The sequence below is a fragment of the Peromyscus eremicus genome, chromosome 14 (assembly GCF_949786415.1).
Source record: "Peromyscus eremicus chromosome 14, PerEre_H2_v1, whole genome shotgun sequence".
NCBI lineage: Eukaryota > Metazoa > Chordata > Mammalia > Rodentia > Cricetidae > Peromyscus > Peromyscus eremicus.
In genome coordinates this window covers 81,801,506-81,824,472 of record NC_081430.1, presented here as the reverse complement: position 1 = coordinate 81,824,472, position 22,967 = coordinate 81,801,506, and the positions used below count along the sequence as shown (strand labels likewise).

At 44.2% G+C, this 22,967-nt stretch overlaps 1 protein-coding gene across 1 annotated transcript in view; it reads left to right on the top strand.

Moving 5' to 3' along the window:
* The window catches only part of Numb (NUMB endocytic adaptor protein), a 112,287-nt gene extending 89,755 nt beyond the window's left edge, over positions 1-22,532 (top strand). Inside the window, exons 6-12 of the mRNA XM_059279629.1 lie at positions 8,680-8,754; positions 11,133-11,273; positions 13,662-13,866; positions 15,953-16,246; positions 18,005-18,160; positions 20,704-20,850; positions 21,809-22,532. Coding sequence (XP_059135612.1) covers positions 8,680-8,754; positions 11,133-11,273; positions 13,662-13,866; positions 15,953-16,246; positions 18,005-18,160; positions 20,704-20,850; positions 21,809-22,524 — 1,734 coding nt within the window. The 3' untranslated portion in view covers positions 22,525-22,532. The remainder of the gene's footprint in view (positions 1-8,679; positions 8,755-11,132; positions 11,274-13,661; positions 13,867-15,952; positions 16,247-18,004; positions 18,161-20,703; positions 20,851-21,808) is intronic.
* The last annotated feature ends 435 nt before the right edge of the window (positions 22,533-22,967 follow it).

Below are 22,967 nucleotides of genomic sequence, written 5' to 3'. Positions count from 1 at the left end.
ACATGGGTCTTCACTTTGTGGCAGAACCTTCAGTACCTAGAGTACTACGTGGTCTTTCGTTTCTACTCTACAATATTCGAGTTTGGTGGATGAATAATTGAAATATATACTCTCAAGTTCACTCTGTAATACACAGAATCAGTCAGTGCTAATGAAATACTACCAAATTGTTCAACAGTGACCAATGCTGCTAGAGCAGGATGGAAATTTAAACCTGAGAAGGTCTGATGAAGGCTTTCTGGAGAGAACACCTAGGCTGAGATTTCCCACTGAGGTTTGGCTAATGACGTTGGAAAAGAAGGGGAACTTTTACTGAAGCAGCCATTAGACATTGAGCCAACCTCAAATCTGAGGGGGTTGTGTTTCCGTCCCTCTATTGCTCTGGAGAGTATGCATGTATTTGTTCAGTATGTCATTCTTCTCAGAAATGCAAATACTGAGTTATAGACACAGTCTTTGTTCCTCAAATTTTAAATAAAGTTTAAAACAACAACAACTGAATCTAAGTTCCCTGTGGGGAATAAGTTCTCTTTTTTATTTATTTATTTTTATTTTATTTATTCTAGTTTAGTTTTTCAAGATGTGGTTTCTCTGTGTAGCTTCGGAGCCTGTCTTGGAACTCACTCTGTAGACCGGGCTGGCCTTGAACTCACAGAAATCCACCTGCCTCTGCTTCCTGAGTGCGGGGATCAGAGGCATGTACCACCCCCTCCCTGCTCTTCTTTATTTCTTACAAGGCACACCGCGTCATGATTACCTGGCTCGTGTGTCGTTATTCCTCTGGGGACTGAGTCATCTGTGAGTGTATGTGCTGCTGCTGGGAACGTCGTCATAGCTGTGCCACATCTGCTTCCCTGGCCTTCATGACATTTCCTTACTTTGACTTCCTTGAGAACATCTGCTTACCCTTCTTATTAGCTGTCATGTGCTCCCAAACCGTCTCGTCTCTGAGTATCAATTCTGTTTATGGTAGTGTGCGTTCTTACTTCATTAGTGATCCTGGGAATCATAGAATTGTAGATTTAGACAGAACCTAAGATGTGAGTCAGTCTAAAATATTGGATAGGGTATAAATATGGGGGGTGCAGAATAATGAATAATGAATCTTTCAAAAGATTCAGTTAATGACTGTGTTCTAGAAAAATCTTCAGAGCATAGCTCACCATATTTGTCTTTGAAAACTCAAGTTTTATTGGAACAAGACCATGCCCATTTGTTCACATGTTGTCTTTGGCTTCTTTTGTACCACGATGACAGTTGAGTAATTGCCATGCAGATTATATGGATGACAGTACTCAAAGTATTTGCTAGTTGGCCCTTCACAGAGAAAGTGCCAGTCCCTGATTTAAACAGTTTAAAAACTCATTCCTGCCGGGCGGTAGTGGCGCACGCCTGTAATCCCAGCACTCGGGAGGCAGAGGCAGGTGGATCTCTGTGAGTTCGAGGCCAGCCTGGTCTACAGAGCTAGTTCAGGACAGGCTCCAAAGCTACAGAGAAACCCTGTCTCGGAAAAAAAAAAAAACCAAAAACCTCATTCCTATAAATGTGTCTCATTTCTTCCAGCTTAGCATCAGTATGTAAAATGAAAGCAGTGCAAGTCTCCTCTAATCTGGGAAGACAATTGACAGCCTGTTATGTTCATTGGTTTTCAACTTATTTTATTTATTTATTTGTTCATTTATTTATTTTTTTAAAGATTTATTTATCATGTATACATTGTTCTACACACCAGAAGAGGGCACCAAATCTCATAGATGGTTGTGAGCCACCATGTGGTTGCTGGGAATTGAACTCAGGACCTCTAAAAGAGCAGCCAGTGCTCTTAACCTCTGAGCCATCTCTCCAGCCCCCTCAATTTATTTTAAGAAGTTATTTCTCTTTAATCACTCTAAAGGAATATAGTGTAGCTCACTTGGCACAGTGCTGGACCAGCATGCATGAGGATCAGTCCCAACACGCCATACACTGGGCATCCATAGTAGCACACTCCTGTAATCCCAGGAGGTTAAGGCAGGAGAATCACAGGTTCAAGGCCAGGTGCTACATAGAGAGTTCAAGGGTAGCAAGACCCTGTCTCCAAAACAGACAAACAAAAATTACAAAACCTATGACTCTTATTTGTAGCAGGTCCCCACAGTGGCTTTAGTCATCTATAATTGACTCCCTGCCTGTTGGGTTTTTCTTCAATGCCTGAGCCTGGTTACTAGCCATGTAGGTTTAGATTAACAGAGTTTGAGGCCAGCCTAGACTATATAGTAAAACCTTGTCTCAAAATCTAAAAGAGAGAGAAATTAAATTTAAAAGATTTACTCGTAATGAAAGAAATGTAAAGCAGATTCTAATTTCTTAATTCCAAGGTGGCTATTTAGAAAGTGATGACTTGAAGGTTATGCTTTTCGCTAGTCACGGGTTGGCTTGATCCTTCTGTCCAGATTTCTCTAAATTCTGTTACTACCATTCTGTCTGTGTTAGGTCCATTGTCTTTCTTTGAAAAATAATAATCTTTCATGTGAAACTCTTCTTGACATGAGCATTAGCCTGTAGGAATTCCACCTGTAACCTTGAAACAATGACCCAGCCAGAATGAGTTGTAGCAACAGTAATGAACTCATTCTAAATTTCTCATGCATACATCATCACTACCACAGTTTTATTAGCGTCTAAAATATGCACCTTTTGGAGGGGGTATTTCTACCATAGGTAAGTCCTACATTTTGTGCTTATTCAGAATTGCCTTTTTTTAGTAATAGGCTTTGTTCTTTGACAACTTCATACAGGTATATAATGCATTCTGGTTACTCTTTCCCCGGCCTCCCATACTTCCCTCCCACTGCTACCAACCCCCATCCCCTCTTCTTCCTTACAGATCTCTTTCCCAGAATCACAACTCAGTCTTAGTATGCATCTTCCAGAATCTATTAGGTTATACATAATACAATCCATTATTATAACATAAAACTTTTTATGAAGGCATAAATGAAAAACAAATGTTTCTATAGCCATAAATTTGAGCCGAGAGTGAGTTTCAGAACATTTCTGAGTATTGTAAGGAATCTAACAGAGACCAATTCTAAAATGACTAGTTTTTCCCCACCTTCAGTTGGCTAACCTTGACCTATCTGTTGCAAATGCTGTCTACTGCAGTTTATAGAGTAGTATAGTGTGATAAGTGATAAATCTGTAAATGGACATACTCAGGACTTTCTCTACTATTTAGCAGCCTTTTATGTCTGGATAGCTGCCTTCTCTATTCCCCACAGCAAATATTTAGCCAATTCTTTGAACATAAAAAGGGAAGAACTGCCGGGCGGTAGTGGTGCACGCCTTTAATCCCAGCACTCAGGAGGCAGAGCCAGGCGGATCTCTATGAGTTCGAGGCCAGCCTGGGCTACCAAGTGAGTTCCAGGAGAGGCGCAAAGCTACACAGAGAAACCCTGTCTCGAAAAACCAAAAAAAAAAAAAAAAAAAAAAAAAGGGAAGAACTAATGTCCTTCACTTAGCGAAGCTGAAAGCACAACTTAAGAAAATGAACAGGAGCAGTTAAATAATGAGAAGTGGCAGGCTACCATACTACCTTTTTACTTTTTAAAAATTCCAGGTACTGTATATAATCCCCAGTCTTTTTAACACATATACATATATGTTACGCATGAAGAAACAGAAATTCTATCTCTTGCTTAGCTTGTAAATAGTAGCACTGAATTCAGGCTTGTTTTGTGTTTCTAGAGTAGCTTGCAAATGCATGCTAATTTTTCACAGTCTTATAGACATCCTTAGGTCCTCTGCCTCCCTCATTGCCCTGTATGTAACTCCTTTTTATGGAAAAGCTTTTTTAAAGCATAGTTTTGCTGTGTATGCCTCCAGCCTTAACCTCTTAGTGCTTCAGGTTACAATACAAGCATGCAGCACCACATCTAACCTTATAGGAAAGCCTGGTGTTGGTTTGAGAGAGAGAGCTTCTCTGTAGACCAGGCTGGCCTTGAACTCACAGAGGTTTGCCTGCCTCTGCCTCTCAAGTGCTGCGATCAAAGGAGTGCACCACCACACTCAGCTAATAAAGCTTTTTAAAGAGTGTGTTTAATATTCACAGACTCTTCTTACCTTTTATTTATTTCTCAGCCCATTCTAATCTAACTTCCACTTCACTATCAGGTCCTCCAGAGAAGCCCACCTGATAGGTGTACATGGCTGCACATGTACTTTTGGGCACATGCATGTACATGTGAGATAGATTATTTGAGGAGTTAGCTCATGAGTTCATGCATGTGGCAAGTCCTAAGTTTGAACCTGGCAGGCTGGAAACTCAAGCAAGACTACTGTGTTCCAGACTCAAGGTAGACTCTCTTTATCAACTGGTTGAACAGGCAAGACCTGCCCAAATTTTAAAAGCTAATCTTCTTTATCTAAAGTCAGTCGCTATTTATTTATTTGTTTGTTTGTTTGTTGTGTACCTGCCTACATGCCATGTCCTCAGAGGCCAGAAGAGAGTGTTGTGTCCTGGGTCTGCTGAAACTAGAGTTACAGGTGGTTGTGAGCCACTTGAGCTGAGGGATGGGAACTGAATTTCAGTTCTAAAAAATAAGTGATCTGAACCACTAGCCATCTATCTCTCTAGCCCTTGTTTTTCTTTTAAGACACAGTCTTATGTCAGGCGTGGTGGTGCACACCTTTAATCCCAGCACTCGGGAGGCAGAGTCAGGCGGATGTCTGAATTCAAGGCCAGCCTGGTCTACAAAGTGAGTTCCAGGGGCTGTTGCACAGAGAAACCCTGTCTTGAGAAAGAGGGGGGTGGGAGGATGTTCCTGGTACATTGGGCTGGCCTGGAATTCATCATGTTATCCATCTGGCTCAAGCACATGCTGATCTTTCCTTAGCCTTCTGAGTGTTAGGATTGCAGGCATGCCTAGGCACAGTAACTTTTAGACTAGTGTTTGATCAAGCAGCTAGGTACTACAGCCTAGCCATGTTAACACGTGAAAGTTACCATCCTGTCATTCTGCTGTGTCTTCGTTGCTCAATCCAGTGGGCTCTTAACATCGTCTTCACTTGGTCGTTGCATCACATTTGACACAGCCTCTTCTTTTTTTTTTTTTTTTTTTTTTGGTCTTTCGAGACAGGGTTTCTCTGTGTAGCTTTGCGCCTTTCCTGGAACTCACTTGGCAGCCCAGGCTAGCCTCGAACTCACAGAGATCCGCCTGGCTCTGCCTCCGGAGTGCTGGGATTAAAGGTGTGCGCCACCACCGCCCGGCGACACAGCCTCTTTTGAAACCCTCCTCCGTCACTTTTAATGATTGTCATCTCCTGTTGTTCTGTCCCATGACTGTATTCCTTTTCTGATATTTCAAGGAATTGCTTATTTCCTCCTGACTCTTTAATTATTGATGGTCTGTGTCGTTACCCTTCTATTATCTCCCAATCTAGAATTCTGTCTTAAGAATTTTCTGTTGGTGCTGGAGAGGTAGCTCAGCATAAGAGCACTGGCTGCTCTTCCAGAGGTCCTGAGTGCAATTCCTAACACCCACGTGGCAGCTCACTTCCGTCTATAACTGTTGTCTCATGGGATCCAGTGCCCTTTCCTAGTGTACAGATGCACACACAGATAAAACACCCATATACATAAAATAAATAACTCTTTTAAGAAATTATCTTTTTACCAAATGTGGCAGCATACTCCTTTAATCCAAGCACTTGGGAGGCAGAGACAGGAGGATCTCTGTGAGTTCGAGGACAGCCAGGGCTGTGTAGAGAGACCCTTTCTTTCCCTGCCCCCACCTCCTCCCAAAAAAGAATTCTCTTTTTAGCTTCAGTCCAGTATATTCAGTTGTCTGCTGATCCCCACCTAGCTGGATGTTTGACAGACACCTCAGACTTCCTGAAATCTCTAAAACGTATTTCGCATCTCTTATCTATCTTAGCCAGAGTTACTTTTCACTCAGTAACACAAGACAGGAACCCATCCTCTCCCCTACACTATATAAAACCTCCTTTTCTATCTTAACCAAGATAGATCAACACTGAAGGTTTTTTCCCCACCTGGAATCTTACTCGTTGATCTCTTTTTGACCTCACATACACTGCTGCAAAGTGATGTTTCAAAATGCAAATCTAGGGACTGGAGAGATGACTCAGTAGTTAAGAGCATTTACTGCTCTTCCAGAGGACCCACAAAAGGCGGCTCACATCCACCTGTAACTGCAGCTCCACAGGATCCAACACCACCTTCTGACATCCATAGACATTGCACTCACAGGCACAGACCCGTGCACAGACACAAACATAATTAAGAGTTATTTTTTAATAAATGCAGACCTAACACCAGTGAGATGACTCAGTGGGTAAAGGCCCTTGCTGCCAAGTCTGGTGACCTGAGTTCAGTATCCAGGACCACACCATAGAAGGAAAGAACTGACTCCTGCAAGTTGTTCTCTGACTGCACACACAATCACACGTGATAAATAAGAATAGAAATGGGCCGGGCGGTGGTGGTGCACGCCTTTAATCCCAGCACTCGGGAGGCAGAGCCAGGCAGATCTCTGTGAGTTCGAGGCCAGCTTGGTCTAAAAAATTAAAAAAAAATAGAAATGGAAATCAGCTTCATTGTGTTTGATTCTTTCCAAAGCTTTCCATTGCCCATCGAATTAGGATCCAGTTCCCTGGAAGGCATACAGGTCCTGCATGACGAGACTTCCCTCCTGATCATCTACCGTTGCTTCTTGCCCAGTCTACTTTCAACCTGTACTAAAATACTTCAGGGTCCCAGATTTTTGTACCATTTGCCTCAATTTCTTGGACTACTGTCTTCTGCCTGGCATGTCCATGCCATTCTCTGCCTCCCTAACCCTGTTTTAGGGCATCGAGAAACATGATCTTAGGGCTCAGTTCTGTCTTCTTGGTATAGTCTTCCCCAGTCCCACAGACAGACTTGACTGTCTCAGCATCACTGTACCTTATTCTCCACTCATCTCTAGCACTTATTATTTATTATGTTTTCTTGGAGTATCGCTTTGCAGGGGTCTGTGAGGTCTTCCTGTATTTGCGGTGACTAAACCGTTGCAGACACTCATCTGGCATGTGGTGGTGGTAGTGGAAATGATGAGCCTGGAGTGGGTCCTAGCAGCTTTTTTAACTAAGAGCATGCTTCCGCAACCAGGATTCCTGGGCTTGGGGACATGGGAGGGAGAATGGCAGTTCTCTTAGTCCTTGTCCCTTCTAGAAACTGCTGCTCCAAATTTAGCACCAGATTCCCTTTGGTCTATACTTCTATAATAATCTGATATCCACCCTCAGCCTTTGTTTTAATTTGCTTATATCCATAGACAAGTTAAGAAAGGACATTAAGTACCATTACATTGTCTCACAAGGGAAATAAATTGCCAACTTGTTCTCAGTGATTCTTGTTTGGGTGGCAACCCAAAAGAAAGGTCTTTTTCCAGCCAGTTAAAAAAGAAAAGAAAGCAAAAAAAAAAAAAGGCTGGGGGTTGGTGGCACATGCCTTTAATTCCAGCACTTGGGAGGCAGAGGCAGAAGCAGGCAAATCTCTGAGTTGAAGGCCAGCCTGGTAGAGTGAGTTCCAGGACAGCCAGGACTACATAGAGAAACCCTGTCTCAAAAAACCAACCAACCAGACAACAACAAAACAACCCTTATTTTCTCAGTAGTTTTTAAATCTTCCTATGCTATCAAAATGTTTCCATGCATTTAATGTCAAATTAAAAACTAAGCTAAATCAGGAGCTTACTGGGAGCGATGGCTCAGCAATTAAGAGCACTGGCTATTCTTCCAGAGGTCCAGAGTTCAATTCCCAGCACACACATGACTGTTTACAACCATCTGTAACTGTAGTCCCATGGGATCTGATACCCTCATCTGCAGTGCAGATGTAGATGCAATCAAAACATCCATATACATAAATAAATATTTTTTAAAAAAAACTAAGCAGCTGGGTGGTGGTGCATGCCTTTAATCTCAGCACTCAGGAGTCAGAGGTAGGCAGATCTCTGTGAGTTCGAGGCCAGCCTGGTCTACAGAGTGAGATCCAGAAAAGGTGCAAAGCTACACAGAGAAACCCTGTCCAAAAAAAAAAAAAAACCCTAAGCAGAAGTGGTGTTAATCTTGAGGGGATAAATAATGGTTTTTGAAGATTGTTCACAGAATAATGAAGGTTTCTTGTCATTTTTAACATGAAAATTTCAGGTGACCAAGGGTCACACATGTTTTCAGAGGATAGTGGAATGGTGGGCATAATGATTCAGATTTATCTGTTCCTCTCTACATCATACCTGTAGAAGTCCTTGTGGTGTAACTCCTTATGTATTTAATGCTTACCTGACTCTCAGTTTTCTCGACTGTTTTTTTAGTGGGTGAGGAGTCTGGTTGTAAGTTCTTTGCCCTGTATAGAGTGTGTTATCTTCATTTAGTTCTCTGTCCCTTCTCCCTTACTTAGTTTATCTTACCGTGTTGTGTTGTGTTTCTGTGTCGTTTGGGCTTGTTTTTTCCTGAGTGTTGCTGCAGTTTGGTTGAGTTATCTGGCTTTGGGCATCCTTCCTGAACTTGGGACTTCCTCTCCCCTTGTGACCTTTGGAAGACAGAAATCAGTATTTTCTGTGGAAGATGAGTTTTGTTTTCCTTTTAACATTACGTACGTACGTATGTGTCTCCCTCCTCCCTTATCTTTTAAAGACGGGGAAGAAAGCGGTGAAGGCAGTTCTGTGGGTGTCGGCCGATGGACTCAGGGTTGTGGATGAGAAAACCAAGGTAAGGCTCTGGGAGTTCAGCCGTCCTGCTCGTGGTTCTTCTAATCTCTGCTGACAAAGTGCCATCAACTGTAGTGGCTCTGTGATAGCCTGCCACGGGTCCAAAGTACAGTCTCGTTTCAGTGTCCAGGAAACTCATTGAGTAACTCATTTACTTTATGGGAAAAAAAAAAAACCAAAAAACCTCTCAACATTTTGTTCTACATGACCAAGCATTAATTGTTTAATGCTAAGATATGAGTTCTATTTTTGTTATATGTTTAATTTTTTTTTTCAGATTCATGAGTATATAAGGTGATGTATCTCTTACTATAATTTTTAGATTACAGGCCACATCTTCAACTTACCCTTGTTCCTTAAGAAAATATGTTTTAGAAAGTGATAAATGAATTAGCCAACTAAGCTCAATTGAAGTGAAATTTTAAACATTAGAGGTGAGAATTTATTTAGGATTCAAACAGTATTCTAGGCATTTTGTATTTCATAGAAAGTGACCCTAAGTGCTTAAGATATGTAAGGACACTTAATCATTACTAAATTTTCTTGAGACCTAAAGTCAGGAAACATTTTTAACCAGAACTTAATTTGGAAGTGGATACAGTTGGGCAGACAAAGAGCAGGTTTGATAAGCAATTTATCCCATTTTGTTTGTTTGTTTTGTTTTTCAAGACAGGGTTTCTCTGTAGTCCTGGCTGTCCTAGAACTCTCTCTCTAGACCAGGCTGTCCTCAAACTCATAGAGGTCCACCTGCCTCTGCCTCCAAAGGCGTGTGTACCACCACGACCAGCTATGTCTGGTAATTTTTAAGTGGCTTAATACAGCTGCATTTCAGATCTTTGACCTTTTTTTAAGTTCAAAATATTAATAGCCTTAAATTTTAACACTTTTTCCCCCTCGAGCTGAGGACCGAACTCAGGGCCTCTTGCTTGCTAGGCAAGTGCTCTACCACTGAACTAAATCCCCAACCCCGTTAACAAATTTTTTAAATATCTTTTAAAACTTGTATAATTTTAATTGATGTTTTGGATGACATTTCTGTTTGAAAAGGGGTCTTGCTGTCTTTGATCTAACAACCCCTCTGCCTCAGTCTCCCAAGTGCTGGGATTGCAGGTTTGTGCTGCCATACCAGGCAAATTTGTCATGCTTGTGGCTGTGTATTTGTTTTTCACTATTGTTGGAAATGGATATTGCCCCTTGGTAGCTACTTGTAGCACCTGCTTTTATGAATTTCATTCTTTCCACATTGATGATAGCAACTGGTAGATAGGTTGGGTTGGGTCGGTAAAGACAAGGTCTCTCTATTTAGCGCATAGGGAGCCCATTGTCCAGTCTGGAATTCACTGTGCACCAACCCAGTTTGGCCTTGAATTTGCATCAGTTCTCTTGCCCTAGCCTCCTAAGTGCTAGGATTGTAGTTGTGAGCCACTATGAATACTGTAATTGGTGGACCATTGGATCCACTTTACCTATTGTCAGAGACTAAACACAGTGTTGGAATTAGTGCTTGTGCACTCAGGAGGCAGAAGCAGGCGATCTCTATTGAGTTCGAGGCCAGCCTGGTCTACAGAGTTCCAGGACAGGCTCCAAAACTACACAGAGAAACCCTGTCTCAAAAAACAACAACAAAAAGAAGTCTGAACTTCAGGTCCCTAACCTTTCTTTGAGCAAGAAACTAATGTTGTGGTGATGCATGAATCTCTAGCATACAAAGAAACAGAAAATATCATTCTCGCAGAGAAAGCAGAGACCGATTCCGAAAATAATGTAGGTGTTAGAAGCAGCAGACAAGACTTGTAAAGCAGGTGTTACAGCTGCACTGAGAGATGTGAAAGGAAGGACACTACTGGTCAGTAAACAACTTGAAAATCTCAGAAGTTATGAAGAGGAAAGAAGAAGAAAAAATCCTAGGACTGGAAGAGAAAATTGTACGTCTAAGAAATACAGTACTTGAAGTGAAAAAAAAGATCTACGGGATGGAGATACAGTTACTGGTTGAAAAAAGAAAAAGAATAGAACACTATCATGTTTTTGCTCTATCTGCAAGTAAACCAAGAGGATTTTACATTGATTTACGTATGCATTTATGTATCACGTATGTCCATACATGTACTGTGAAAGAGCCCCAAGCTCGGACCAGCTGACACATAAGCACTTTAGAATATGGAGATGAAGTAAGGGAACCATTTGAGCAAAGTGATGCTTCCTAGTCAAACTCTATTCCACCTTCTGGATACAGCCTCCAGCTACTGGATACAGCTATTCCGTAGCCCAGTTGCAACCTATGTAGGGATTTTGCTTTGTAAAATGAACCCTGTGATGCTTCTAAGAAGACAGAAAGCTCTCATAAGCCTTCGCTTGCTCTCTGCTTCCATTTTCTAGGACCTCATAGTTGACCAGACCATAGAGAAGGTTTCTTTCTGTGCCCCAGATAGGAACTTTGACAGAGCCTTTTCTTATATATGTCGAGACGGCACTACTCGGCGCTGGATCTGCCACTGCTTCATGGCTGTCAAGGACACGGTAAGTCCAGCATGATATATGCCGTCCTGAGGAGTCTAGCTGAGCTGCTGGCAGCTAAGGTCGGCCAAGCAGTGCCACTACACTTTTAGTAAGGACGGGATGCCCGGAGTCATTAAAGGGAAGCAGAGATGCCCTGGTGAGCTCATGGGCTGGTACCTTGGTTCATTCCCCAGCACCACAAAGAAGGAAGCAAACAAAGAATGGGGGTGGAGGAGGAAAATACTAAACTTTAGTTGGAGCTTTTCATCAGTAAAGTGCTTGCAGATTTTTTTTTTTTTTTTTTTTAGAATAGAGTTTGGGAACTGGAGAGATGGCTCAGTGGTTAAGAACACTGGCTGCTCTTCCAGAGGACCTGGTTTAATTCCCAGCACTCAGATGGCTCACAGCCATCTAAGCTTCAGACCCAGTGATCTGGTGTCCTCTATGGGTACCAAGCATGGACTGTGGATTACAGACATACATGCAGACAAAGCAACAATAAACATAAAAAAAAAATAATTAATTAAAAAAATAGACTTTGTGTCTGGACAGTGTTAAACGCCTTTAATCCCAGCACTTAGGAGGCAGAGGCAGGTGGATCTCTGAGTTCAAGGCCAGCCTAGTCTAGAGAGCAAGTTCCAGGACAGCCAGGGTTACAGAGTGAGACCCTGTCTTAAAAAAAATGACAAAAATCCGAAAATAAAAGACTAGTCTTTTGTGATAATAATCTTCTTCACGTAACATTAAATGTATAATTTCTGGAATGATTTTTCCTTTTCTTTTTTTAATTTTTATTTATTCATTTTGATAGTCTTATGTAGCTAGGCTTGCCTGAAACTTGCTATGTACCTGAGGATGACCTTTAATTCCTGATCCTCTCATCTCTGAGTTTTTGGTTGGTTGGTTGGTTGGTTGGGTTTTTTGTTTTGATTTTTTGTTTGTTTGTTTGTTTGTTTGTTTGTTTGTTTGTTTTTCCAGACAAGGTTTCTCTGTGTAACAGTCCTGGCTGTCCTGGAACTCTATAGACCAGGCTGGGCTCAAACTCACAGAGATCCGCCTGCCTCTGCCTCCTGAATGTCGGCATTAAAGGTGTGCGCCACTGACGCCTAGCCTGAAAAGTATTAAGTTCTTAAAGACTATAAAAAATAAGCATGTAGAGGAACTGGGAGGAGAGAACATCTTCGTCCTTATAACAGCTGTGCTTGGATGCGTGTGGCTCTAAGAACCTGGGTCCCCACGCACCCCAGTTCTGTTCCTAGAGTTAGAATAAATCTGCCAGTCGTCACATGAGCAGCCAGAGGTCCACAGTTATGTAATATCTTACACACATGAGCATTTTAAACATCACCTTCCTTTGCCGTAGCTAACATTAGCATGTAAAATCCAGTGAACTGGCTTGTTCACAGCTGCCTACATAATACGATTCTGAGAATACCACAAAAACTTCTCTGTTACCAGAGAACTCTTCTCACTGTGAATGATATCAACAGTTATTATACCAGCACCTAACTTTTTTTTTTTTTTTCAGAGCTGAGGACTAAACCCAGGGCCTTGCGCTCTACCACTGAGCTAAATCCCCAGCCCCAAAACTTTTTTATTCTATAGTAGGGACGTGGTTTAAAATACATAGCCTTGTCAAAAAGTAATCTATTGGGTTGGTAACTTGACTCTGGGTAATTGAATGGATCTATAAAATAATGATTGGTTTATATAACTCCATTCTCTTGCCACACACAAGCAGATCAGTTCCATTTCTAAGTAGGGCATAGATGAAAACATGTTTGCACTTTGGCCTGTGTGTGGTCGGGAGGTACAATGGGGAGTGAGAGAGCTAGACTATAGGGAAGGCATGAGGGAAAGCATGAGGCTGCCAGCATGAAGGAGTCGAAGCAAAGTGCTCCTTTACTGGAGTCCCTTTTAATGGGGAGTTGTTTTGAAGTTTGTAAACCCCCACCCCGATACGTTGGCACTGTAGTCAGCTCCTGAAATTCCTGCCTCTCCAGTGGTTTCTTAGGAATGTCTGGCAAATGTTCCTGCTGTTTCCCTTTACAGAGCAACTGGAGGGCTGAGGGGCGGCTCAGTAGTGAGAAGAGAACCCCCAAGTTCTGTCCCCAGCACCCACTGCAAGCATCTCGCAATCTCCTGAAACTTCAGCTCTAGGGGAATCCAACACCTCTGGTCTCTGAGGGTACAAACTGTATTCGTGTGCGCACGCGCGCGCACACACACACACACACACACACACACACACACACACACACAATTAAAATTTAAAGGGAATTGGAGGCTTGAGTACAAAGACAATTCATTTTGCACATTAACTTTAAACTGGGATTTGCGGCAGCTTTATGTGTATGCCGTTGTTGGTGCTGTGACTCTCATAGAGCCTTCAAAACCTGCTCTCTGCAGGGGGAAAGACTGAGCCACGCCGTGGGCTGTGCTTTTGCAGCCTGTTTAGAGCGGAAACAGAAACGGGAGAAGGAGTGTGGAGTCACTGCTACTTTTGACGCCAGTAGAACCACCTTTACAAGAGAAGGGTCGTTCCGAGTCACAACTGCCACTGAACAAGCAGAAAGAGAGGAGATCATGAAACAGTTGCAAGATGCCAAGAAAGGTACAGTATGTTCTGCTGTGGTGTGTTTATTTAATGCAGGTTTTCCCAACAGGTTTATACTTGAAGCTCTCAGAGACAAGTTTCCTACAGACAAAAAGAACCCTGGGGATTGCAGAGCTAGCCCAGTGGTAGAGCGTTCCTGGTCTGGGTTCTGTTTTTATCGTTCCTTCTCCCCCACCTACACCATACACCCAAAGAGAGATCTCTTAGCGATGTAAGAAGACCAATAAAGGTGCTTTCTTTCGAGTGACTTAAAAACCATATCTCTTTATTAAAATCAGCTCCTTTGGGGAAGGTGGAGAGCAGTTAAAGAAGCTGCAGAGAAATACCCCTTGCTCCTGCCTCCTGGAACAGATTTAATTGTGATGTGTCTGTTTCTGTGAGACACAAATACCATCAAAGACCTACCATCTTGGAGGACGAAGCACAAGCCCCCAGGGTTTAAAGTCTGGCTGTGATGCTGGCGGAGAGTTAATGACAATACTGTGCCAATCCTGGGTGCTTAAGTATTGTTTTAACTTTTGTATGAATGCTCGTGTGAGAGAGAGTATGCAGAAGCCCAGAGCCAGCATCAAGTCTTCTTCAGTAGTGCTACGTTATTCTTTTTTTTTTTTTTAAGATTTATTTATTATGTATACAGTGTTCTGCCTGCATGTATGCCTGCAGGCCAGAAGAGAGCACCAGATCTCATTACAGATGGCTGTGAGCCACCATGTCGTTGCTGGGAGTTGAACTCAGGACCTCTGGAAGAGTAGCCAGTGGTGTTCCTAACCCCTGAGCCATCTCTCTGGTCCCTTCCACCTTACTCATTAAGACAAGGTCTCGCCGGGCAGTGGTGGCGCACGCCTTTAATCCCAGCACTGGGGAGGCAGAGCCAGGCAGATCTCTGTGAGTTCGAGGCCAGCCTGGTCTCCAAAGCGAGTTCCAGAAAAGGCGCAAAGCTACAGAGAAACCCTGTCTCAAAAAACCAAAAAAAAAAAAAAAAGACGAGGTCTCGGTTCAACCTTGTCCCCTCAAGTGCCGGAATCTCCAGGGACCACCATGCCCAGGCAGCTTACATGGACCCTGTCGTGAGATTTGTACAGAAAGCACTGCATTTGCTGAGCTCTCTCCTCAGCCTTCATCACAGGTTATTACTATACTTCCAGTGCCAGACATGAAGCCCCTCCTTCCAGCTAGAAAGTGGTGGTTACTCCCCCATAGACCTCATACTGGTGCTCCAGTGGACACACTGTTGCTGCTTGCAGGGTCCACTGCTGAGCAACACTGTGTGACAGTTCCCTCCAGCAACCTACATAGCATCTTGTGCTGTGAAGGCTGGCCAGCAGGAAGAAAACCTCCAGCACAGTTCTGACTTGATTTCTGTGTCCTATGCCAGAGCATGTGTTTTTGGCTATAGGATTTTACCATCCAGATGACCCACCATTCTTTTTTTTTTTTTTTTAACATTTGTGCATGCATATGTAAGTGCAAGTACCTGTGGAGTTCAGAAGAGTGTCTGAATCCCCTGTGAGCTGCCATGTGGGTGCTGGGAATTGAACCTGGGCCCTCTGGAAGAGCAGCAAATACTCTTTAACTACTGTATCATCTCTCTAGTCCCCAAACCATTATTCTTTCAAAGACCTTGCACGAGAACTCCATTGGAGCCGGATTATTTATGTCTGTTGAGTCTTTTTTTAACCTCTTTTTTAAGATTATTTACTTATTATGAGTGTAGGTATTTTGTCTGCTTGTATGTTTGCGCACCAGAAGAGGGCATCTGATCCCATGGGAATAAAGTTATTGATGATTGTGAGCCATCATGTAGGTGCTGGAAATTGAACCTGGGCCCTCTGGAAGAGCAGCCAGTGCTCTTAACCACTGAGCATGTCTCCAGCCCTGTCTGTTCAGTCTTAATAGAGGATAAGACAAGTAGGTGTTGCTAGACCTTCATCCGTCGGAGTGTAGGAAGTCTGAACCATTTCCAGCCTGTCCTCTATAAGACATGGGGAAGTGGGGGAGTTAAAGAGCAAGCGGGCTTCTGTGAACTCCGAAGACTTGAAGGTCACTGCTGAGGTCTAAGGTCGTCTTCTTTGGTTTTCTTGAGCAGAGACAGATAAGGCAGTTGTTGGTTCATCAGTGACCCCTGGCAACACTGTTCCATCCCCATCCTCTCCCACCTCTCCCACTTCGGATACCACTGCCTCTCTGGAGATGAACAATCCTCATGCCATCCCACGCCGGCATGCACCAATTGAACAGCTTGCTCGCCAAGGCTCCTTCCGGGGATTTCCTGCTCTTAGCCAGAAGATGTCACCCTTTAAACGCCAACTGTCCCTACGCATCAATGAGTTGCCTTCCACTATGCAGAGGAAGACTGATTTCCCAATAAAAAACGCAGGTAATATGCTCTAGCTCTGGAGTGCCATCACCTTCAGTGACGACACAAAGTTTCACTTAGTGAGAACCCTAGTCAATCCTGTCTCTCTGAAGCTGTTAATTATATTGTGTGTCATTTCACATGAGAGCAAACTTAGGGCCCAGGCATAATTAACTTCTCTTCCATGAGTAGTTGACAGAGCCATGATGGAATTTCGAGCTTGAGCCATAGGTCTGGTCTCTCAGCCAGCCTGTTTCCAAACATCAGGTGCTCCGAATTCCCGTTCTTATTGTGCTGCATAGGACCCGGGAAAGCTAAAGAGGCTTTAGAAACATTTACAGGTTAATAGTACCACTGCAGAGGAACAGAAGAAATGAGTGAGTGTCCCTGTGCTTGTGGGAGGTTGGCTTCACGGGGAAGCAGCTCTAAATGGCTCTCTTATACAAATCTCAGGTCCATTGTGGAGCAGAAGCAGGAGGCTGCTCACAGTCATCCATCTCTGTGTGTCCTCTGTGGAGCTGAGGCAGCATGTAAGCTCTATCCTTACCATATGATCTAGAGCTAAAATGTTGAATCAGCCCTATTATACTTGTCTCTGACACACGTCACGCCATCGCTAGAACAAACATGAGGAAGCTTTGGCTCAATAGGCACTTCTACTGACATTGTATAAAAGTACAGAGAGGTAAAACCAGGCGGTGGTGGCACACGCCTTTAATCCCAGCACTCAGAAAGCAGAGGCAGACAGATATGTGAGTTTGAGGCCGGCCTGGTCTACAGAGTGAGTTCCAGGAAAGGCACCAAAACTACACAGAGAAACCCTGTCTCGAAAAAAAAAAAAGAAAAAGTACAGAGAGGTAAGATCTGTGGCCAAATAAAACTAGGCTTAAGAACAGTTGGAGGTAGGTGACCCCAGGAAATCTTCTCAGCCTCTAGCACCCTCAAAAACAAACTCCAGATGCTTCACGTACCACATTGCACTCTCCCTGTGGGGCAGATGAGGCATAAAAGTCTTTCTCTTTTCACAGATGAATAAAGGTTCAGTACACATCATTTCTTTGCTCAGTGATAAGGAAGTGTTCTCAGAGTCTTGTTTTCCCCACACACAGGATCTCAAACTTGCTTGGACCCACACTCTGGGCGAAAGCAATCTTCCTGCTTGGCTTTCCAGAATTAGTATTCAGGAGAGCCTTTAGTGCCCTGCATTTCATTTCACTTCTCTTTGATACCATAGTTCATGTACTAGAAACTTGAACAAAAGGAGAGTGCCGACATGTCTCGATTGATTCAGGGGAAAGCCTTTGCATCCAGCCTTAACCTTTTTTTTTTTTTTTTTTTTTTTTTTTGGTAAAATCGCTTGACAGCTCTAGAACTTGATTGGGTCATAGCTTCTAGGAACTGGTTGAAAGGCAAATAGATTGCAGAGATCTTCCAGAAAGATCCAGCTATTACAAACACTCTTACATTAAAACAAATAAACACAAACAAAAACGAAATAACAACAACAAAACCACACCAAATTCCCAAGAGGAAATAAAGAATTTAGAGGTTTGCAGAGAAAGGCACTCTGTCTTAGTGCGTGAGTTACTGATGCTTTCTCCTTCCCCATCTGAAAGCTGAAGTGTTCATCAGTTAATTTACTGAAGCCGATTGTGTAGCCTGACAGTTGAGACTTGTCCTTCTGCAGGGGGAAGAGACAAAGTGAGAACCGGCTCTCACACCATCCTGCCACATCTCAGGGCTCTTCCGTTTTCCAGAACCGTTGTCTTTGCCTTGCAGTGCCAGAGGGAGAGGGAGAGGGAGAGGCGGAGAGCATCAGCTCCCTGTGCTCGCGGATCACCAGTGCCTTCAGCACACCCTCTGAGGACCCCTTTTCCTCGGCCCCAATGACCAAACCAGTGACGTGGGTGGCACCGCAGTCTCCTGTCTTACAAGGTTGGTAGCCTCTGACCTCATTTGTTCTCTTTAAAGCTAATCCTGTTAGTGTGCTGCTTATGAAAGGAAGTTGGCATCCTGAGCTTGCCATTATCCTCATCTTCCTGCCCAGCCACCCCTTGGGTTTTGTTCCCCCGCCCGTCTCCTAAATTGTCTCGTCATTTAGCACACAGACTTCTGTCTTTCATCTCCTAGTAAGAGCCTCTGTAACCTCAGTCCGCACTTTATTTGCCTCTTGACTTGAGGGTCAGAGCAGCTAGCCAGCTTTACAGATCGGCAGCTCTCAGGACTGGTTCACGCTCTGTCCTTCTAGCAGAGTGATTCCCACCGGGACGGTTGTGCCCCACAGGGAAAATCCGGCAGTCATTGTATGGAGACATTTTGGGAGGGAATGTTAACTACAGCATCAGAAATCCTGCCAAACATTCTTCAAAGTGCAGGACAGCACCCACAGCAAAGAATTACCCATTCCAAAAATGTCAGTGGTGTTAAAGTTGAGGAGACCTGGACCTGCCTGCCTTCTATCGAGAGGCTCACTGGTTCATTTTAGGTCTGTAACAAGTACCCTACATTGGCCTTTGTGACAGCAGAGGTAGTTATACTGCAAGGTTAGAGCCCCTGATGCTAAACGAAGTTCTCACTCATAGGTCAACAAAGAATTTACGTACACTTAAATCAGTGACTTCTGAAGTAAAGCTCCAGTGATTGCCCATTCCCATTTCTTTTGAGATTGCAGGGAAAGGCTGCCCTGAAACACAGTGCCATACGCCTTTGTTTGGGTCTAGGTCTTGATCTCTGTCTCTTTTGAAGCAAATGCCTATAATCGTGTGTGCTTTAGATCATAGATTTTCTTTCCATCTGACAGGTATTTGTAGTACTAGAAAAGATAAGCTTGGTCTGTTGAGCACCCAACTGTGCCTGCCACGGTGGAGAATCCTCACACGTTATCATTTAAGCCTCAAATAGCTCTTTGAGGTAGGCATTACAAATAACAATGGCTGGGTGGTGATGGCGCACGCCTTTAATCCCAGCACTCAGGAGGCAGAGGCAGGCGGAGCTCTGTGACCACTGGTCTACAAAGTGAGTTCCAGGACAGCCAGGACTACATGAAGAAACCCTGTCTCAAAAAAAAGAAAGAAAAGAAAAATGAGGCTCAAAGAGGCTAAGTAGGTTGCCCAAACTGTATGGCTGAGATTTAAACTGAGATCTTCCCAGAACCAATTACATCCCACTGGCCCTGTCTGCTTACAGGGTACTGGGTCTAAAACCTGAACAGAACATAATCCTTTGTCTTTAAAGGGCTTCCAGTCTATGGCTAAGGTGGTTTTTTGTTGTTGTTGTTGTTGTTCAGCCCCAGGTAAAAAATACTATCACCCTAAGTGTGGTTGTCCAGTCCTAAAGAAGCAGGGTTTGTCATAGGGCAGGGGAAGGCACTTGTCTGCTCCATGCTGCGTATGATGGAGAACTGAAACACAGACTAGAAACTGATGAAGGAGTAAAAGAAACAAGGGTTAGGAGCTTTGAGTAAAAGAAATGAGGGAAGAAAGATCAGCATTTGGGATATTATAAATATTACATGGGGCAGCCGGCGGTGGTGGCGCACGCCTTTAATCCCAGCACTGGGGAGGCCGAGGCAGGCAGATCTCTGTGAGTTCGAGGCCAGCCTGGTCTACAGAGTGAGTTCCAGGACAGGCTCCAAAACAACACAGAGAAACCCTGTCTCGGGAAAAAAGAAAAAAAAAAGAACTATTACATGGGGGGAAAGACTTAAAGATATAAACTTAATTTTGTAGTAAATGACAAATGTATTAACATAAATGAAAACACATACCATTTGATCTCTCATCTGTTGTATAGACATATTGTAGTATCCCTTACTCATGGTCTGTATTTTTGACGTTTCAGTTGCCTGTGGTTAATTACTATTTCAAAATATTAAATAGAAAATTCCAGGAAGAAGGAATTCATAAGTTCTAAGTAAATTTATTACAATATGTTCTTACAATAATTGTTATTAACCCCTCAGTGTGTCTAGCTTACAAATTAAACTTTATCCCAGGTACAAAGGTATAGATAAAAACAGTATTATATAGGGTTTTAGGCATCTGTAGAACATCTGGGAACTTATTTCCCAATTCCAGAGTTATGGGACTTTTGAGAGAATTAAATTTGGTGATGAATATAAAATATTGTTGGCCTGATTTGATCTTTTGGAAAAGTAAAGAAGGATGAAATGTGCTTTATCTACTTAATTAATCCAAAGCTTAGTTACATGAATAGTCTTGTTCACCTTCATTTGGAATTGTATCAGGCTTCATCTCTCCTCTCATGTACATGTTTTCATAGCACAGTCATTTGATACTCTCTCTTGTTTGTCAAAGGTGTGTGTACCCGCTGTAGGGTAGCATGGTCACCCCAGCATCAGCTGCTCTGCCTTGTCTGTCTCACCAGTGTTGTGCATTGCCTGACAGACCCCTCTCCGTGGGGTAGCTTGGACACCCTGCATGCATTAACTCCATCCATGTTGTCTGCTCCCGTTGTAGCTAATGGCACTGACTCAGCCTTCCCTGTGCTTACTGCTAAGCCAGCCAATACTGCTCTAGCACCCGTAGCAATGCCTGTGCGTGAAACCAACCCTTGGGCCCATGCCCCTGATGCTGCTAACAAGGAAATGGCAGCCATACATGCGGGTAAGGTGGCCACAGATGTGAAGTGGATTCTGGGAGCAGGTTCTAAAATCGGCCAGTTCCCTGAGTGAGGACTATAAAAATACATTCCCTCCCAGACAGAAGAGGCTGTGAAAAAAGGCTCTAAAGCTGGGAACAAAAGGACTAGATGGGAGGTTCTCAGACTGTAGAACCTGGCTACCGTAGGGTTTTAATGAGCCACCACCAGAGAACTTTATCACTGGATTTAGCAGCACACACAGCTGTCTGTAGGTAAAGGTAGCCTACCAAAAGTGCCACAAAGAGCGCGCGCGCGCGCGCACACACACACACACACACACACACACACATATATTTACTAGCTTTTCTGGGGTGTTTTGAAGCAGGATCTCACTATATAACTGGCTAGAACTCACTCTGTAGACCAGGCTGGCCTCGAACTCAGAGACCTGCCTGCCTCTGCCTCCTGAGTGCTGGGATTAAAGGTGTGCACTACCAGTCCTGGCTTTATGTGTTTTTTTCTTTTTAACTATTCGTGTTTCTGGGGTTTTGAGACAAGAGTCTTGCTATGTAGCCCTAAACTCTTGGTCTACTGCCTCAAACTCATTGTTCTGGGAACGCAGGTGTGCACCATTGTGCCCAGCTCTTTGACCCACCAGAGTATTATAAGCCAGTTTCTCTACTGTGGATGCACGATGGCAACATGATAGGTTTTTGACACCAGTCACCTGCCTTGGTTCAGGGCATTTGAGCCATAGCTGAACAGCCTCAGTATGCCTTAAGATAATAGCATATTCTGACAGGTTCTGCTTGTCCCACCAAAACAGAGCTCCTTGGCTGGTGACACCTCAGTGCCTCTATCAGAACCACGTGTCCCATCATGGGGACACGGTCCACCTTTTAGGATCATTCACATAATGGAGGTTACCAGGTGAGAACGGCTCTAATTCCTCCTCCCCCTCTCTCCATCTTGTGGTTCTAGGGACTGAGTGGGGTCAGTCTTCCGGTGCTGCCTCTCCAGGTCTCTTCCAGGCTGGTCATAGACGAACTCCCTCTGAGGCCGACCGTTGGTTAGAAGAAGTATCAAAGAGCGTCCGGGTCCAGCAGCCCCAGCCCTCAGCTGCCGCTCTGCAGCCAGCTCTGCAGCCTCCTCCACCTGCCGCCACTGCCCCACCAGCAGCACCTTTCCAAGGAAATGCATTCCTCGCCTCTCAGCCTGTGCCCATCGGTGTGGTCCCACCCCTGCAGCCAGCCTTTGTCCCTGCCCAGTCCTACCCTGTGGCCAATGGGATGCCCTATGCAGCCTCTAACGTGCCTGTAGTGGGCATCACCCCGTCCCAGATGGTAGCTAACGTGTTTGGCACTGCAGGCCATCCTCAGGCCGCTCATCCCCATCAGTCCCCAAGCCTGGCCAAGCAGCAGACATTCCCTCAGTATGAGACGAGCAGTGCTACCACCAGTCCCTTCTTTAAGCCTCCTGCTCAGCACCTCAATGGTTCTGCAGCTTTCAACGGCGTAGACGATGGCGGGCTGGCCTCAGGAAGCAGGCACGCAGAGGTCCCCGCAGGCGCCTGCCCCGTGGATCCTTTCGAAGCCCAGTGGGCCGCACTAGAAAGCAAGTCCAAGCAGCGCAGTAACCCCTCCCCTACCAACCCTTTCTCCAGCGACTTACAGAAGACGTTTGAAATAGAACTTTAGACAAGCTCTGTGACGCGTCTTTTCTGTACTTAGGCAAGGACACGGGGCAGAGGAGCGAAGGGGACTGTGCCTTCCTGATGAGTACACTTCACTAATCCCTATGTCCCAAGGAGCAAGTCCAAGCACAGAGTCCAGTGAGGGCGGTGTCCAGTGAGGAACGCACTCCCGGAGAGGACCGCCCTGCAGCTAAGCTAGAGAAATCAAGGAAATGTAGCCTTGTGGCCTCTCTCGTACCCTTACAAGTCTCTGGCAATAGAGAGGCCGAAGTATCTGAACAGGAATCTGTATTCAAAGCACATATACTGGAATATAAAACGTAACAGTAAGCAAAACAATCTCCCTTTATTTTTCAAGCCAGTCACCCATTCCTCCCAGGACTGGCCTGTCTTAGCTCTATAGAGAACAGTGTGGCTGTGCAGGCTGGGAAGCAAGGCAGGCCATGG